This window comes from Aedes albopictus, chromosome 2 (genome assembly GCF_035046485.1).
Source record: "Aedes albopictus strain Foshan chromosome 2, AalbF5, whole genome shotgun sequence".
Taxonomy (NCBI): domain Eukaryota; kingdom Metazoa; phylum Arthropoda; class Insecta; order Diptera; family Culicidae; genus Aedes; species Aedes albopictus.
This window is the reverse complement of record NC_085137.1, coordinates 460,209,833-460,224,829: the sequence shown is the minus strand read 5'-3', so window position 1 is coordinate 460,224,829 and position 14,997 is coordinate 460,209,833. Positions and strand designations below refer to the sequence as shown.

Sequence of the window (14,997 nt, the reverse complement as noted above, 5' to 3'; positions counted from 1 at the left end):
GAACAGAGAGAGTGCACTCCACAGAGAGTGAGAGACAGGAGACCTCTAGCACACTGCAAAGGAAGTGTGTAACACACAGCCAACTGCACGTACTCGCCTCCTTCTGATTTGTTGTGCAGCTTCGTGGCAGCGTTTGCGGCGCACAAAGAATTTTGAGTCGCATCCTATCACTGACCCAAAACGGTTCGGTAGAGGCCTCAAGGGTAGAAAACTTTAATGGTATGGTATTTGAAGCAGCTAGTATATAATGGTATTCGTACTGCTTCATAATAAAGAGTGTCTGATCGATAGGCCTGGAAACTAAATACATGTATCGAAGATATGAATTCCTCCGAAGAAATATTATTGCATGATGATAGCATTTCACAGAGTTCGATAATACCAACAGAACATTTCTCTCATTATTTTGGTTTCGTTTCTCTGTATTTCTCTGTAGGCCGATATACGATTGCACATGGTTGTCGGACGAGTTTGACAGATTGGTTTTAAGAAAAACAGCGTAGCAAGAACTCAGTTGCTCATTCTCCGATTCCAGCGATCAACAGATAAAACTCGATTAATAGCAAGGGGAAGTCAGCTTTTGCCCTTCAACTTGCTCTAAAGGTAGGCTTAGAGCAGCTCGTGTTACTCGTTTAAGAATGCTCATAGCCACATGTTAATATGTTGGATCCGTGCCTGTTAATGATAGGTTGCAACATGCGTATATATATAAATTCTAGAACGAGACGTGGGCGTTCAAAAGTATCTCAGTTCAGCAGAGCGTGATGCAGCTCAAATCCCAACCAAGATCAGGTTTTCTCTGTACTGTAAACTTCGTCCAGTTCCTGACCGGATGTAGTGTAAATAACCCGTAAATCGGTGACACGGGAGTACTCATCGCCTGTTAAAGATTGCTGATCTACACCCAAAAGTAGTTTGTTACGGCTCGATAGCAGTCTGATAATACATAGTAAAGTAGTAAGACTCCAGAAATAGATATCATCGGAAGTCGATAAAAGTGGCTCAGACTATATAATCTTCCAGTTAGACTGTTATTGTGAGTTTATTAAGTTTAGATCGAAGCTGAGGCGAGATTCGCGAGAAGAAAAAAAATAACGTCAAGTGTAGCCCAAATTCAGCTGTCATGAAATGACAGTTGCAGCTCGATGGTTTTGTGACCGAAAACAAGGATCTTCGTCTATCTATATCTATTTTTTTAGAGAGGAGGAGGAGGATGTGTGGAGTGCAATGTATAATAAGCAACATGTCTTCAGCGTATTTTAGAGTGTTGCCCCCAATCTACTAACGAACCGAAAACAGCCTTTTCCAAGTAACGCCTAACGCCCTGCTGTCAGCGCGTTGTCAACCAGAACAAGGTTGGCCATGACTTTTCCTCTTTCTTCGGTTGGCCGTCGGACGCACCGGACGCATCGTTGCTCGCTACAGCAGACCACCCGTGGGTCAAAGCTGGACTTGCTCAGTATCGGAACAGTATTCGGTTTCCTCATCATCATTACGCCAGAAACCCATCGCTCAAGCAGCAGTTGTTCTCTTACGCTATCCTGGGATTCGCCTTGTCCGAAGCCATGGGTCTGTTCTGTTTGATGTTGGCCTTCCTGCTGCTCTTCGCTTTCTAAGCAACTATCTTCTTTAAAATAAGTTTATGCGAATATTAAAGATCACAGTAACACATATTCCTTTTTGATTGGAGGATTGTTACTTGTAAAATTCAGATTATTTAGATTTTTTATCACATACTTCATTTTTTCTATAAAATCTTCCATCACGGACGCCGTTCTCGATTCTAACAGCAACACCCCTTAAGAACGCCAACCATTCGAAGCATGACTTTTATTATCCTCATATGACTTGGCAAGGAATTGCTAAATTCTTCACTTTTACAGTGTCACTACATTTGATATCCCCCACACTAGGTATGGCTTTCGATTATTGAAAACAACAATATTGGGAGAAGGGAATTTCATTGAAAATTTGTATTTTATTTATTCGATCCAAAAGCCAGATTCTCAATTGTACAAACATATACTTACGAAACTCGCCAAGGTATGTACTGTATTAGACGAAATGTACTTAAAAGCTATGGTTACTCTTGCCAGTCTAATGGAAAAGAAAAAACAGATTGCGATCTACAATATTTCTACAGTTATGCTACAAAGTACACGAAAACCCGCGTTGCTACCATATGGATAAATAGTCACCGTATAGGAATAGGTATGCAGTTAAATGCTGTCAGCTACCACAAAATTGGCAGTGTTTCACGTTTCTCGACTAGCCCCATCCGGCCTGAAAGTATTCTAAGAGAACTACCGCTACGGGTTGGTATATTTAGGAGACAAAACAGATCGAACCGGATGGAACACTTCACTCGTTCCGGAATCGTTTCAGTTCCTGCATGATATTATGCAGCAGTGGCGCCGTGGACAGTTCCGTCGACTGGAGAACCGTCTGCGGGGCCATTACACGCGTAATATCGATCTGGGGCGCGGCCGGAGTATGGAACGGACCAGCACTCATGGGTCTAACCAGCGGGGAATGGGCGCCACTTCCCCAAGCTCCTCGACCCGGTGAAGGTGGTCCGGAACTCTCCAGCTTGCTACGGGCCTGGCCTGCCGCCGTGACGGGCCGAACGGTGGCCGAGCACGCACGGGACGTTGTCGGTTCCCTGCGGGGAGGAGGACGTGATCTTGAACGGTGTGAAATGATTCCCGGATTAGGGTGAGGGGGTTCGGGCGGGAAAAGATGGGGTTACCTTACAACGGCGGCCGCGGCCGATTTTCCTCGGTGCTCCGTCGGGGCTCGTATCACTCCGGGCAGGGTAATAGAGTGCTTGTTTACTTCTTCTTTGTCCGGAGGGTCGGTGTAGAGCTGGATGGCTCCTTCCAGTAGGCCTTCGAAGCGGTTCCGGGTAACCACCGGGTCCCGGATGGGACTAGTCATTTCTAAGGAAGTAGTAAAATTTCAAGTTAAATATAAGAATTTGGAAGAATTTCATCACACTAACCTTCCATCTCCTTTTTGTGCATCTGCCAAACGATGGGTCCCACCACGCCCGGATCGGCTCCGTCGCTCTGGGTGCGTGAAAACGGCATCTCCGTGTCCGTGTTGTACTGACTGGTGGAAGCCGTTCCGGGGGCGGTAGATTTTCCTCCGTCGGCACCTCCTTCCGATTGGTCCAGATGGGTCATTGTTACCGGTTCCAGCACTCGGCTCAGCGGTTCCGGGACGAAACATCTACAAAGTGGAAGAATGTGTACAGTAAGAATACTTGGATATACTGGAGGTACTATTTCGGTTCGAAACTTTCGCATAATAACATTTACCATAAAGGTTTTATAGAGTTTTGCAATCAAGTTCTTATTTTCAACAAGTTTTTTTATTGGCGAATATTTGGATACATCATAAAAAGGAGACATCATAGGACTGCAAAACGGTGAGTCGATATGGAGAGCGTCCAACATAGCTCTGGTCCTCACAAGTTCCTACCTCATGCTTCCATGGGTCAAACGATGACAAAGACCGCCAGCTAAGAGTTGTGTGCTTAGCTGGTAGTGCAGCCTGGGCACTGTTGTCCTTCTGACTTCAGCTAGATTGAGGAGGTACGTCCCGAGCGTCTGTTCACCAAGGAGGTGCGGCTCAAACAGCGTCTGTTCTGGCATCCAGCGGCTGAGTATGAAATGCTGTATTGCGTCAGCTATACCTAAGAAGGCAGCCCCTTCAACGCAATGTAGGCAGCGCGGCCCCGGTAAGGTAGTCTGCTGAAAACCTTCTAACACCCAGAAAAGCAATAGTAGAGTAAACGGATTGATTCAACGGCAACAGACCCGGCAACGAATAAAGGACAACGATTGGAAAGTCGGATCTTGGAACGTGAGAACTTTGAATGAACCCGCACGTGTTGGGCTCCTGGCTCGTGAACTGCAGAATATCGGCGTTAATGTGGCCGCTATCCAGAAGATACGCTGGCCCAAAACTGGAGAACGTGAATTCCGAGCGGTGGATCCCATCGCCAACACTTCATTCAAGTACCACATCTACTACAGCGGCGGCGATAAGGCAGAACGCGGAGTTGGTTTTATAGTGATCGGGAAGCAGATGAAGCGAGTTATTCGGTGGAAGCCGATAAGCGACCGAATCTGTGTTGTGAGGATGAAGGGCAAGTTCTTCAACTCAGGGTTCCTGATTTCCACTTTTCATCTTCTTCCACACTCGAATACAGTCAGCAGCGAACGGATGTCGCTTTAGTTTGTGTGTTTGCTTGTCAGCGACGACAGCAAACACCGGCGAACGGTGGGAAGCCATGCATGGAATTTAAACATTCGTCCACATTCGCATCGCAAGCGATGGAGAGTTCATGCGATTCGTGAGTGATATTGCGCGTACGAATATTTGAAGTTTTCAATAAATGTTTATTATTTTCTTTGCTAATCTAGCATTTCCACAACAATACACTAAAAACGAATGCATTACATGCAGAAATTCTCTTCAGTTATGATAATAGCCGCTTCGATCGCTCACCAGCATTCGTCACCATTCGCCATTCATTCATTCGCTTGCGATCCAAGCTGCGACGATCGGTCACGAATATCCATGTCAACCAGCTTGCGCATCGCTTCCCACTGGTGATGGGGTTGCGTGTTTGATCACGACTAGGGTAATTGTTCCCATCGTTGCGGTAGTACCTATTGTTGCGGTAATGGCAATTGAGCACTTTTTCGACTGAAATGTTACCAAAAGGTATTTTTAATAGATGTATGGTGCTTAAATTATGAGATTGCACCATTTGTTTGCTTAAGATTTGCCCAAAAACCTATTTTAAAAAATATTTTCATAAATGTGTTTGCTGCTGTGTTCCTATTGTTGCGGTAGTGTTCCTAATGTTGCGGTATCCCATATGATTTCAATGGGATACCGCAACAATAGGAACAAAATACCGCAACATTAGGAACACATACCGCAACATTAGGAACACAATGATCCTTCAGATAAAAACGAATAAAATGCTCTTAACAACATCAAAGTGGCAATATTTCGTTATTTTCCCGTAGATTAAGGATGGATTTTATTATTTTCAATTCAATCCATGTAAAAAGTTTGCTTGGGGCGATACAATTGTGGTTTAAACATGAACCCAGCGCTTAACTCCTCCATGATCGGATCAATTACCCTATCCGTTTGCTGCATCTTACTCGATTCGCTTCAGCAAAGAGGAGTGAATATGAATGGAGTGAGGCGAATTTACCGATCCTTGCTGCAATTACAGCCTGATCAGCATCTATGCGCCAACGAACGATAAACCCGATGACATGAAGGATGAGTTCTATGAGAGCCTGGATAAGGCCTACGGAGAGTGCCCAAGACAAGATGTCAAAATAGTCATCGGAGATGCAAATGCGCAGATCGGCAGAGAAAGTTTCTTTCGGCCTGTCATTGGAACGGAAAGCCTTCATTCTGTTACCAACGATAATGGTCTGCGCCTTGTGATATTCGCTGCTGCTAGAGGGATGGCAATCAGCAGTACCTACTTCGTACGTAAGAATATCCGAAAACACACCTGGCGACACCCGAGTGGTGACACTTGCTCGCAGATAGACCACGTGCTGGTCGACGGGCGACATTTTTCGGACGTCATTGATGTGAGGTCCTACAGAGGCCTGAACATTGACTCGGATCATTATCTTGTAGTCGCAAAAATTCGGGCGCGATTATCCAGCGTCACGAGTTCAAGAAACAACAGGACGATGCGTTTCAATATCCACCGCTTGTCAGCCGAAGGGGTTGCTGCACAGTACCATCAGAAGCTAGATGAGAGGATAGGAGAGACCAACGGATCTGGAGATGTCAACAGCTTATGGGGAGTTATCCACGAAGCAGTGACAACAACAGCGCAAGAGGTGGTAGGTACCGCTCAGCGACGCCAACGTAATGGTTGGTTTGACGAGGACTGCCAACGAGTGACGAACGAAAAGAATGCCGCCAGAAGTCGAATGCTAGTGGCCGGTACCCGGCAGAACAGAGAGCGGTACAGGTTTGCAAGAGCAGAAGAGAAACGCATCCACCGCTGAAAAAAACGGCAACATGAAGAGAGTGTTATTGCTGAAGCGCAGGAAAGTATGGACAAGAACGATATGCGGAGGTTTTATGCAACTGTCAATGGCGCGCGGCACAAGCCTGCGCCAGTCCCCGCCATGTGCAATGACCAGGAAGGGAATTTGCTGACAGACAAAACAATGGTGGCTGCCAGCTGGAAGGAGCACTTCGAAAATTTGTTGAATGGTAGTAGCGAAGGAGCACCCAAGAACAGGATTAACATAATGGATGACAGTCAAGCAGTGGAACCACCTACACTGGATGAGGTTAAAAAGGCCCTTAAGGAGCTGAAAAACAGCAAGGCTGCTGGGAAGGACGAGATCGCGGTCGAACTTCTTAAGCACGGAAGCGAGCAGCTACATCAATCAATCCACCAGATTATTATAAAGATTTGGGAGGATGAAGAATTGCCCACCAGTTGGTTGGATGGCCTCATATGCCCAATCTACAAGAAAGGGCACAGACTGGAGTGTGCCAATTTCAGAGGGATTACCCTTTTAAATTCGGCGTATAAGATACTGTCGCGTGTCCTGTTCAACGGACTGCGACCTCTTGAGGAGTCCTTCGTCGGCGAATACCAGGCTGGTTTTCGTGAGGGCCGATCAACGACGAATCAAATGTTTGTCCTGCGGATGATCCTAGATAAATTTCGGGAATATAACTTGCAGACTCACCATCTGTTCATTAATTTTAAAGCAGCGTACGATTCAGTGAAAAGAAATGAGCTTTGGCAGATAATGTCAGAACATGGTTTTCCGGCGAAACTAATGAGACTGATACGCGCAACGCTGGATGGATCAAAATCAAGTACTCGGATCGCGGACGAAGTGTCTACGTCGTTTATGACCTTGGATGGATTGAAACAGGGGGATGCTCTTAAAAATGTATTGTTCAACATTGCTCTCGAAGGAGCGATTAGGAGGTCGAGCGTGCAGAGGAATGGCTCTATCATCACACGGTCGCACATGCTCCTCGGTTTTGCGGACGATATTGATCTCATCGGCATCGATCGTAGGGCAGTGGAGGAAGCTTATGCTCCTCTGAAGAGAGAGACAGCGAGGATAGGGTTGAAGATTAACTCTACCAAGACGAAGTACATGATAGCGGGTAGAGACAGAAGCAGGCCTAGTGGTGTTAGTGCTGAGGTAATGATTGATGGGTAAGTGTTTGAAGTTGTTGAAGAATTTGTTTATCTTGGAACACTTGTGACATGTGACAATGACGTTTCCCGTGAAGTGAAAAGGCGTAGTGCAGCTGCGAATAGGGCCTTTTACGGATTGCGTAGCCAGCTTAGGTCCCGTAACTTGCAAGTGCAAACAAAATTCGCTCTGTATAAGACGCTGATTCTTCCGGTTGCCCTCTACGGTCACGAAGCGTGTACGTTAAAGGAGGTAGACCGAAAAGCTTTTGGAGTTTTTGAGCGCAAAGTGCTGCGGACAATTCTCGGTGGGAAACAAGGAAATGGAGTGTGGCGCAGACGCATGAATCACGAGTTGTACCAAGTGTACGAAGATGCGAATGTTGTGAAACGTATAAAATACGGCAGACTTCAGTGGGCTGGATACGTAGTATGAATGTCGGAAGAAAGAATAGCGAAAATAATATTCAGCAGAGAACCCGGTAGAGGTAGGCGACTTCGTGGGCGGCCGCGAACTCGCTGGCTGCACGCTGTTGAAGAAGATCTACGATCCCTACACGTTCGGGGAAACTGGAGGAACATCGCCCAAGACCGACGAAGATGGTGCTCTACTATACGCTCGGCGTTGGAGTAAAGTTACTTTGTAGCCAACAAGGTATCAAGGTATCATAAAAAGAATAAATTTTGATAAAAGTGTGTTTCCCTAATTATTTTGTAATTGAATTCGTTATTTTGGGTAAGATTCGTTTAAAAGTGATATGCTCTACAAAAGGGTTTCAAATATTCAGCTACAGGGGATGGCCAAAATGTTTGGGATAGGCACTGTTTGTCAACCTATTATATGTGCATTATTGGTACAAATTTGGGCTCGATTGATTAATATTTCGCGAAATAAGAACCGTTCGGGTAAAACACTATTATTTAGACAACTAATTTTTGAACTGTCACATCTCGGAAACCAGTGAACCGAATTGAATGAAATTTTGAACGTACACTAACAATATGCAGATTCCTCCAATAGTTCCTCCGGAGATTTCTCCAGTAATTCCACCGGAGATTCCTCCTGGAATTTCTCCGGAGATTCCTCCAGGAATTTCTCTCGAGATTCCTCCAGAAATTACTGCAGGAATCTCCGGTGGAATTCCTGGAGAAATCTCCGGAGGAATTCCGGGAGGAATTTCTGGAGGGACTGCGGTAGGAATTTCTGGAGGAATTCTGAGAGGAATTTCTGGAGGAATTCTGGGAGGAATTTCTGGAGGAATTTCTCGAGGAATCTTTACAGGAATTATTGGAGAAATTTCAAGGAGGTTTTCTGGAGGAATCTCCGGTGGAGTTCCTCATTCAACTCTCCGGAATATTTTTTGGAGGGATCTCCGGAGGAATTCCTGGAGGAATCTTCGGAGGAGTACCTGGAGGAAATTTTGGAAGAGTTCCTGGAAAAATCAGCAAAGATAATCCGGAGGATTATCAAAGAAATTCCTGAAGGAATCCTCAGAGGAATTCCTGAAAAAATTGGTGGAGATAATCCGGGAGGAATTTTCGGAGGAATTCCTGGAGGAATCCTCGGAGGAATTCCTGGAGGAATCATCGGAGAAATTTCTGGAGGAATCCTCGCAGGAATTCCGGGAGGAATTTCTGGAAGAATCTTCGAAGAAACCTCCGGAGGATTTTTAGGAGGATCTTTTGGAGCAATCTCCGGAAGGTTTCCCGAGGAATTGCCAAAAAAATCTCCGGAGGAGTTCCTGCAGGAATCTCCAGAGAAATTTTTGCAAGAATCTTTGGAGGAATTATTAGAGAAAGCTTAGAATCAAATATACTATATTAACAATATAGGTCACTCTTACGATTTTTTGGCGACACCTTTTTAGTGAATGTGTCGCCACCAAGCGTCAGAAGAGGCACTACTACACACTAAATGCATGCGCTATCCGAATGACGTTTATTCTGTCGAACTGTCATTGCATGGTAGGGATGCCCATTTCTTCTGAAAAAATCGATTATTTTTTTTTCAACTACTCAAATTAGAACAAATTTTGTTCTCTCTTCTTGAACAATTTCTGGCGTATATTATCGTCGCAGCACCAAATCGAAGCTGCGACATGCGAAGTTGCAGATGAGAAGTAAATTTGAACCGATAAACGTACATAACAGACTAAAACACAGACGACCCAAATCGAACTTTACGTTAGCGAGCGATGAACGGTATTTTCTCCGGAAATTACACAAGAATTTTCTTGTGGGATCCCTTTAAGATTTGCAGCCTGGTTTTTTTTCTCCAAGATTCCTCCTGAAGCTCTTGGGGGATTCCTCCTAGAAATTATTCTGGAATTGTTTTAGGAACTCCTTTCGGAAATGCTCAGGGAAAGCGTTCCAGCGTTCCTCCTCCATCCTCGAACATTTTTTTTATCTGGGATTACATATCTCCATGAATAAAACGCAATCAGTGAAGTACTAGATTTGTAGTATCATGATTTGTATAATGAGAAAGTATATTCTCCGTTGCAATAAAATGGTAACTACAATAATGGTAACAAAATAACAAGGGTTTTATGACTGCTTGCGTGATTTGATGCTGTTTGAGCAAAACTGTGTTGTTATATTCTCATTTAATGCAACTTCAACAACATATTTCCCCAAAGTTTTGCTCAAGCAGCATCAAACTAGGCGCAGGAGGATTTCTGATACTTCAAAGAGGGACCTTCTGAAGGAGGAATCCTGGAAATATCCCTCGAAAAATATTAATTAAATTGTTCATATAAAATCGCGTTGGTATTTTACAAAGTCACTTTGGAATTTCTCCGAAATTTCAAAAGAAATCCTTGAAAAATCCCAGAAGACTCGGTGGAAATCCTTAAATGACGGAGTGGATTCCAGAAGGAACTTTTGGAGGAATACTGGTAGAAATCCCGGTTGAAATTCCCAGAAGAAGGATTTTTTGAAGGAGCTCTTGGATAAATCCTTGAAACGTTGAAACAACTCCTGGTCGTTCTTGGAAAATTTTGGAGGAATTCCAGAAGGAATTCCGGGAGGTATTCCAGAAGGAATTCCGGGAGGTATTCCAGAAGGAATTCCGGGAGGTATTCCAGAAGGAATTCCGGGAGGTATTCGTAAAAAAAAACTCCTGAGGGAATTGTTGAAGGAGCTGAGCTTCTGCAGGAATCCAAAAAAACTCCAAGAAACTCCTATAAGGAATTCCTATAAGGAACTTCTTGACGAATCCTAGAAGAGAATTCTTGAGGATTCTTAGAATTAATTCTTGAAGGAACATCAGAAGAAATTGCTGGAATAATTTCAGTAGGAACTACTGGGGGTTCCTCGTAGGAACCTCTGGAGAAATTTAAGAAAAAAAAATTTCAAATCAATCTCTGAAGGCACTCCTGGAGGAATTTCAAAAAGAGCTACTGAATGAATCTCAGAAAAAAAACTAGAAGGAAACCAAGGGGAATGACCGGGAATGACATATCCTTTTCTAATGGGAAAATCCGCATGTATCCGTTCCTAACCGTCGCTGCTTACTGAGCCGCAGGTGTAGTTAGACGCGATTAACGATGGTTAGCAACGGATAAACAACAACGGATTTTTCCGGTTAGCAAAGGAAACGAAAAAACTGAGAAGAATCTTCCGTTGGAAAATCAGAAGGAATTCAGAAGGAACATCTGAAGGAATGCTTGAATAAATTTATAGAGGATTATCACTCCTGCAGCAGGCGAATTTGCTAGAATATTTTTACTAACTGAAGTTTACCCAGAAGCCCATGACTAATATTTAAAAATAAGCTTTGCAAGGATTTCGCGACGATCGTGTAAATGTTCAATCTTTGACAGCACAATGTTCACACATCCAACAACAAAGGAAACCGATTAGTCCGGAATAAAACAACCAGTATTCGAATAAACTCACAGTTCACTTCGGAAGAACAACGAAATTAATCGAAATTAAATTTGACGGGTTATATTCTCAGGTCCGGTCCCGGAACTCATTTTTTGTAAGCACGGAACGCTCAAACGTTGAAATTTCGTGCATCTGCCCATTAGCTTGTGCACCCTTGGATTCAATGTCTTGCACTCTGACACAAGAAATTTGACGTGTATTTGGTTGGTGATCTTCGTCAGCGTGGACATTAAGAAAGATGATATTAAAAGCCATTGTCAAAGGAAAATAGCAACCACCTGGGCAAAATATAAGTTAATTTTGAGGTTGAAAATTTTAAATTTCGAAGTGAAACGATTTCGATGACGTTACACTGAAAATATTCTACACGTTCGAATCACTCGTTTCACACATGAATTTTCACTAGTTGGAAAACAATTGAATTTAACGTGTCAAACCAGTCGTAGATACACTTTTCGAAATCATGTGTAAAACACGTTAATGACATCATTAATGTCAATTTCCTTCAGAATATTAGTAAAAGGCACCCAGCTTTGGGTTCCTGTCCTCCAAAAATGAAGCATGCTAATACATACCTAACGCGAGCGAGTTCGGTGATGTGCATTAAGTTGAAGGCGAATCATTTCCATTATCGATACATAAACACACTACGATCAAATCATGTGTAAAAGACAGTGGTTCAGAACCTAAACTATTCAACATCAGTTTCAAAAGAATTACACGTTAAGATAGCTTGCTGTTTTAAACGATAAATCAACGTATAAAAGAACATGGATGATGCGTTTTGATTATTTTCAGTGTGAGGGAGCATTCAAATTCTTCTACAGATGTACTCGTAGATTTCATCTAATGAAATATAGCGCATTGAGTTCACCACTGGACGGGTTTCATGAATGCGAAAACGTAAATTAAAGTGCGCGATTGCAACAAATCAACTCGGTGTGTTCAGAGCACTTATTCATCATAAATCAAAGAAATAGTGCGCTGAAGACATCAACTGGATTTGATGCAATCGCGCACTTTTATTAACGTTTTCGCACTTATACAGACCGAGTGCGCAGTCCAGTGATGAAATAAATGCGCAATATTAATTTGTTTATGTATATTGTAAATCGATTATTTATTCGATTATTTTGGAACTAAAAACGTTGACACCCCTAACATCTTTTTTTCAGAAATGTCACCTTGCACGGTAAACAAAAATTGATCAAAATACAATTATTGACTTTTTCTGACAGCAGGTGTTGCTGTAATCATTCGTAAACGGCGTCTCCATGTCGTTGTATGTGAAAACACGAAGTGACCTATATTGTTAATATAGTATATTTGTTAGAATGCATTCCTGTAGAAGTCCCAGAAATTCACGAATACCGCGCATACCGCGAAAATCGGGAGGCTACGGTGGGCGGGTCACGTCATCAGGATGTCGGATAGCAACCCGACTAAAATGGTTCTCGAGAGTCATCCGACCGGTACAAGAAGACGTGGAGCGCAGCGAGCTAGGTGGGTCGACCAAGTGGAGGACGATCTGCGGACCCTACGCAGAGTGCTGAACTGGAGACAAACAGCCGTGGACCCCAGCCTTTGCCTGATAGATATAGAGATAGATAGATAGATAGATAGATAGATAGAAGTCCCAGAAGAAACTCTTGGAATGATCCCGGAAGGAATTTCTGCGGGAATCTCTGAATAAATATCTGAGTGAACCCCGAAAAAAAATACTACAGAAATCCCTCATGGAGGGAAATGAAAATCCCAGAGACATTTGAAGACAATCCCCGGCGAACTCCTGGTGGAGCACCTGGAAGAATTTCAAGAGATTTTTGTGCAAAATCTCAAATAAAAACCTTCGTACGGAATGCCAGAAGATTCACCACAAAGAATCCTTCGTGGATCTTCATTCAATTCCCTGTGAAGCTTTGTCCCAGTATTTCTACAAGAACTCCATGAAGTAACCATCAGAGACCCTGCAGAATTCCTCCCACCGTAGTGCGAATCCGTAGTCTGGATTTCCCCCAGAAGCCCACCCAAAAGTTATAAATAAAATAATTTTCCCCACACGCGTGCGAAAAAGTACATTTCAATAATATTTCCTGAGGAAACGAACGAAATTTCTTCAAGTCCAATCGTAAACAATCTGGTGTCCTTTTCTTTCACATCCTTCTTACAGCATCGTTTCGTTAAAATGCTGTCAGTTGAACAAATGTCAAAATTACTTACGGAAAAAGAAGGCATTTTACTTGAGCGCTCTACTTGGGAGCAGGAAACTAAGCTTAATATAAATGAATTCGAGGGAAGTTACCAAGCCAGTTGCATCGACGACCGGTAGACAACGGACCAGATCTTTACTGTACGGCAAATTCTCCAGTAGTACCCAGGTCCCAACGCATCACCTGTTCATCGGCTTCAAGGCGGCATACGACTGTATCAACCGCACAGAGTTATGGACAGCTTTCGCGGGTAGCTAACCAGGCTGATAAGAGCAACGATGGACGGTGTTCAAAACAGCGTAAGGATTTCGGGTGTCCATCACCTTACCGTAGTCCCCGTCGAGATTCGAGTGAACTGGATAGTCACTCGAATCTCGACGGGGACTGCGACAAGGTGATGGAGTTTCCTGCCTAACATTGACCTGGAAGGTGTTATCCGACGAGCCGGGCTCAACAGCCCGCGTACGATCTTCACGAAATCCGGCCAATTTGTGTGCTTTGCGGACGACATGGACATTATCGCCAGAACAATTTGAACGGTGGCAGAACTGTACACCCACCTGAAGCATGAAGTAGCAAGGGTCGAACTGGTGGTGAATGTGGCGAAAACAAAGTACATGCTGGTAGGTGGGCCTGAGCGAGACAGGACAAGCCATGGCAGCAATATTATTAAAGACAGGGATATTTTTGAAGTGGTGGAAGAATTCGTCCACCTCGGTTTCTTGCTGACGGCTGACCATAATAACGTGAGCTGTGAAATACAAAGGTGCATCATCAGTGGAAGTCGTGCCTGTTACGGGCTCCAGAAGAAACTACGATCAAAAAAGATTCACCCCCACACAAAATGTACTGTAGTATATTACTTGCGCATCCCTTGCGCTTTCCGAAATGTTAGACGTCATTCGAGAGCCGAAGGGCTCGACGATAGCGATGACAATATATTAGACATCAGTCTATTCAGAAGCCTAGCTCAACACAGTCGTTTTACGGATAACTAATCATAATCAAAAGAAGCTCTTTATCTTTGGCCCATATTGATCCGCATCCGCCGTAGTTAGTCCGCTTAAGTCTTCCACTTTGAGTTTACAAATATGTACCGTGCATAAAATGTACAATGTACACAAGACGCTAATTGGACCAGTGGTCCTCCACGGACACGAGATATGGACCATGCTCGAGGAAGACCTGAGCGGACTTTTCCAGCGACGCGTGCTAAGGACGATCTTTATAGCAGAATAGTATGTGCCAACGAACAATGAACCACGAGCTCGCTGCACTCTGCGGTGAATCCAAAATCCTTGAAGTGGGAAAAGCTGAACGGATATGGTGGGCAGGCCATGGTGGGCAGGCCATGCTGCAAGAATGCCGGACAACTACTCTGCAAAGTTGGTGTTTGCTTATTATCCGAAAGCGTAGAGTGCAGACAGCACCATGGGCGGACCAGGTGGAGCGTGATCTAGCGAGCGTTGGGCGTGACCGACGTTTATGCTGCCGTAATTCTGCAAAGTGACGTAAGCGCCATTCAAAATCTCGATATTTTTTGAATACTACATATAATATCTGGTGTAAAAATAACACCGTGGTATCCCCACAGACAAACAGACGTAACTCTTAAAGAAAATTCATCAAAAACGTTTGCCCGGTGTCATTTTCATGAGCACACTGCCACCT

The 14,997-nt window shown here is 43.9% G+C and overlaps 1 protein-coding gene across 3 annotated transcripts in view; it reads right to left on the bottom strand.

Annotated features, from left to right (window-relative positions):
* Window positions 1-1,959: 1,959 nt before the first annotated feature.
* LOC109418934 (uncharacterized) overlaps window positions 1,960-14,997 on the bottom strand; it is a 135,115-nt gene continuing 122,077 nt past the window's right edge. The window contains exons 8-10 of one of the 3 annotated variants that reach the window (XM_029873456.2): window positions 3,002-3,231; window positions 2,750-2,939; window positions 1,960-2,683 (exon numbers count right to left, since the gene is read on the bottom strand). In XM_029873456.2, the coding sequence (XP_029729316.1) occupies window positions 2,362-2,683; window positions 2,750-2,939; window positions 3,002-3,231 (742 nt within the window). In that variant the 3' untranslated portion in view covers window positions 1,960-2,361. The remainder of the gene's footprint in view (window positions 2,684-2,749; window positions 2,940-3,001; window positions 3,232-14,997) is intronic. The other 2 variants (XM_029873457.2, XM_029873458.2) reach the window with 2 other exon arrangements.